Source organism: Eumetopias jubatus, unplaced genomic scaffold (assembly GCF_037043125.1).
Source record: "Eumetopias jubatus isolate StellerSeaLion01/CBP00866 unplaced genomic scaffold, mEumJub1_p1.0 scaffold_6, whole genome shotgun sequence".
NCBI lineage: Eukaryota > Metazoa > Chordata > Mammalia > Carnivora > Otariidae > Eumetopias > Eumetopias jubatus.
Window position 1 is genome coordinate 120,862,176 of NW_028274812.1, and position 4,182 is coordinate 120,866,357.

General features: G+C 48.4%; 1 protein-coding gene and 1 pseudogene across 1 annotated transcript; both read right to left on the reverse strand.

Moving 5' to 3' along the window:
- Positions 1 to 896: 896 nt before the first annotated feature.
- On the reverse strand, positions 897 to 2,578 carry MUC22 (mucin 22). Its single transcript, XM_088023773.1, has 3 exons — positions 2,574 to 2,578; positions 1,901 to 2,229; positions 897 to 1,834 (listed from the first exon to the last, which is right to left on the reverse strand). Exons 1-3 carry the CDS (start codon positions 2,576 to 2,578, stop codon positions 897 to 899), a joined length of 1,272 nt encoding a protein of 423 aa, XP_087879899.1.
- Positions 2,579 to 2,964: 386 nt separating this feature from the next.
- LOC114199253 (small ribosomal subunit protein eS8 pseudogene) lies at positions 2,965 to 3,661 on the reverse strand (annotated as a pseudogene).
- Positions 3,662 to 4,182: the final 521 nt, after the last annotated feature.

The following is a 4,182-nucleotide window of genomic DNA, read 5'->3' on the forward strand; positions in this document are numbered from 1 at the left end:
AGCCACAAGGATGGCATGGAGTCTTTTTATCTCCTCTTGTAGAAACAATGGGGCCCCTCAGAGGCAAAAAAAAAAAAAAAAAAATACCCAGAGCCCCGCTTTGAGAGCTCTTACCAATTGTCTCACCAATATGGAATAGCCATGCTCATAAAAACCTACTCAAACCTGGTTTTAAAAAATCTTTTGCAGGGCGCCTGGGTGGCTCAGTTGGTTAAGCGACTGCCTTCGGCTCAGGTCATGATCCTGGAGTCCTGGGATCGAGGCCCACATCGGGCTCCCTGCTCAGCAGGGTGTCTGCTTCTCCCTCTGACCCTCTTCCCTCTCATACTCTCTATCTTTCATTCTCTCTCTCTCTCGAATAAATAAAAATAAAATCTTTAAAAAAAAAAATCTTTTGCAGAATTTCAGAATGGGTAGTAATCAATACAAAATAACATCGTTTTTGACATGAGTGGGTCATTCAAAATGTTTCTATTTCCTCCTCTCCTCTTACCACCAATTTCTTGTCTTCTTATGAAAATTTCCAAATTTTTGTATCTATTTATATATAATGGTTTATGCCTTGCTCTAGATCTCACTATGCCTTACTGTATTTGTGCTTTTATGTTCCTCTTTCTGTCTGCTTTATTTTCCTCCATATTCTCGTTTCCTTCCCTCTTTCTCTCCGTCCCCCTGTCTCTAACACCTACTCTCTTCCTTAGTTCTGTCCTCAGTTTTTATGCTTCTTGCTCCCCTCCTTTCTCCCCATCTCTGTCTCTCTCTGTGTCTTTCCAAAGCTCTCTCTATGTAGGTTTCCTCACCTCTGATAATTTATCATGCCTCAACTCCTCCTGCCCACAGCCTTCTCCTCAGATACCCCTTTTCCCATAATGTCCTTCACATTCCTGGGTCAATACTCACCACAAAGAAGCCAAGTCCAACAAAGAGTGCAATTGCCACTGTGGTGGCAGCCAGGGAAATGAAGATGATTCTGATAGGTGTCCGCAGCCCATGGGTTTCACTGAGGTAACTGGATCTGTTTCCTCAGGGCGAGTGTCTGGATGTTTAGTGGTGTAATGCTTGGTGGTCCCCGGGTCTGCAGTAAAAGAGTCCTCGGTGGTCCCCACGTCTATAGTGGTATAGTCCTCGGTGGTCCCTGGATCTGCAGTGGTATAGTCCTCGGTGGTCCCTAGGTCTGTAGCGGTATAGTCCTTGGTGGTCCCCAGGTCTGCAGCGGTGTAGTCCTCGGTGGTCCCCAGGTATGCAGCGGTAGAGTTCTCGGTGGTCCCCAGGTCTGCAGCGGTATAGTCCTCGGTGGTCCCCAGGTCTGTAGTGGTATAGTCCTCGGTGGTCCTTGGATGGGCAGAGGTGTAGTCCTCGGTGGTCCCCAGGTCTGTAGTGGTATAGTCCTCGGTGGTCCTTGGATGGGCAGAGGTGTAGTCCTTGGTGGTCCCCGGGTCTGCAGCGGTATAGTCCTCGGTGGTCCCCAGGTCTGCCCCGGTATAGTCCTCAGTGGTCCCGGGGCCTTCAGTGGTATAGTCCTCGGTTGTCCCCAGGCCTGCAGCGGTATAGTCCTTGGTGGTCCCTGGATCTGCAGTGGTATAGTCCTCAGTGGTCCCTAGGTCTGCAGTGGTATAGTCCTCGGTGGTCCCTGGATCAGCAGAGGTGTAGTCCTCGGTGGTCCCCGGGTCTGCAGCGGTATAGTCCTCGGTGGTCCCCAGGTCTGCCCCGGTATAGTCCTCAGTGGTCCCCAGGCCTGCAGTGGTATAGTCCTCGGTGGTCCCCAGGCCTGCAGTGGTATAGTCCTTGGTGGTCCCCGGATCTGCAGTGGTATAGTCCTCGGTGGTCCCCAGGTCTGCCCCGGTATAGTCCTCAGTGGTCCCCAGGCCTGCAGTGGTATAGTCCTCGGTGGTCCCCAGGCCTGCAGCGGTATAGTCCTTGGTGGTCCCCGGATCTGCAGTGGTATAGTCCTCGGTGGTCCCCAGGCCTGCAGTGGTATAGTCCTCGGTGGTCCCCAGGTCTGCAGTGGTATAGTCCTCGGTGGTCCCTGTATCGGCAGAGGTGTAGTCCTCGGTGGTCCCCGGATCGGCCGAGGTGTAGTCCTCAGAGGTCACCAGGGGTTCAGTAGTGTAGTCATCAGTGGGGCCTAGGCCTTCAGTGTTCCTCAGGTCATCACTAGTATATTTTTCTCTTGTCTGTGAGTCATCAGGGCTGCTCAGTGGGTTCCTAGTGGAAACATTCTGGCTGTTCCTACTAAAAAATAATCTCTATTAATGTGGATCTTTGATTGCCTGTCATCATCTGCTCTGCTTCATATTTTCAATAATTATCCTTCCCATTTATATGACTGGTCTCCCCATATAATGTGGTTGGATGTATTCAAGTTAAGGAAGGATCTTCTGGTATTATAGGTTTCATTCTAATAAAATATATTCCACAAGGAATCCTCTTGCACTACAGTATGGAGTATCCAGAGCTAAACCATAACCTGAGAAGGTCTGCTCACCAGGCTTTGATTCTGCTTTTTGCAGTTCTGGTCTTTTTCTGTGGAACACTAAACCGGATTCTTTCTCAGTGTCACTCCCCCCTCCCACCCCATCCTCAGAGTTAGTAGTTCAGCAAATTGGGTATTCTTACTCCCATGTTTGTGTGTGTTGCTTCTCATCCAGTTATGTTTGGGGTAAACAAATGAGGCAGGAGCTGTGATTCAAACTAGAGATTAAATTCAGGTCATGGTTTTGTATATGATTTAGAATGAGACAGTTCCTGGTTCTGTGCCGAAGCTGAAGTGCAAGACTGGAGGCAGGTAAGATTCGAGGTGGTTTGGTGGTAGCATGACTAACGAGGGATTGTAAGTGTGAGCTGATTGAGATTGACAGCAGCACTGAGTTGGGCATGAGTAGAAGGAAGACATGAAGCCTCTGTACCTCCCACTGTCCCCACCTTCAGGGCATCAGGACTGGGAGTATTTATTCTTTTTTTTTTTTTTTACAGGACAATAAACACCTTTATTACATGACTGAAGATAGGAGGAAGATTTATTTGCCTTTCCAGGCTTTGATTTTCCTCAGATAGAACTCTAGCTCCTTGCCCTCTAGCACGTAGCCATCTGCTCGGCCACATTGGCCTGGTCTTGAAGCAATGCACGTAAGAAGCTTGCCCTGCTGGAGTTGCTCCTCCAGAAGACTGCTGATTTTGGCATTCTTTTTCCTTTCATCATATTTCTTCTGAATTTTCTTTGATTGTTTTTTGTTTAAAATCTCTTCCACCTCGGGCGTCAGCTTGGCCCCCTTCTTGTTTCCCAGGGGCAGTGCATAGTGGGACTCGTACCACTGTCGGTACGGTGTGCTGTCAATGAGCACAATACAGTTCTTCACCAGGGTCTTGGTGAGGATCAGTTCGTTGTTGGAATCGTTGTAGACAACATCAATAATCCTTGTTTTTCGTGTACAACACTCAGAGCCCCAGGAGAAGTTCCCCACATCTAGCCTCAAGGCACAGTACTTCTTATTGCCTCCCCGGACTCGGACTGTGTGTATGCTGCGGGGGCCAATCTTAGTGTTGGCAGTGGGGCATCCCAGCTCATACTTCCACTTCTTGTGGTAGGGCTTTCTCTTGCCCCCGGTCTTGCAGCGCTTGTGCCAGTTATCCCGAGAGATGCCCATCTCTCTCGGCGCTGGCTGCGAAAGAGCTGGGAGTATTTATTCTTTTTTTTTTTTAAAGATTTTATTTATTTATTTGAGAGAGAGAATGAGAAGGAAGAGGGTCAGAGGGAGAAGCAGACTCCCTGCTGAGCAGGGAGCCTGATGTGGGACTCGATCCCGGGACTCCAGGATCATGACCTGAGCCGAAGGCAGTCGCTTAACCAACTGAGCCACCCAGGCGCCCGGGAGTATTTATTCTTATGAATAAATACAGCCTACATGGCATAAATTTTGGAATTTTGGGTTCCTCTGTCCAAAAGAATTCCTCCCTATCTGCTACTGAGTCCCAAAATTCCCCTATTAAGCTCAAATCCTTTATTTTTAAGGAGAGTTAAAATAGGAAAACTTAAAATGTAAATGATCAAAAGCAGATCATTTCCTTAAAGAGGGTGTGAGAAAGAGAATGAACAGGACCCTGGGAACCCTGCTTCCCTGTGACAGAGGTTGAGGGCAGATAGCAGGGTCCAGAACTTCCCAAAGTTCATTCATTTATTCCATA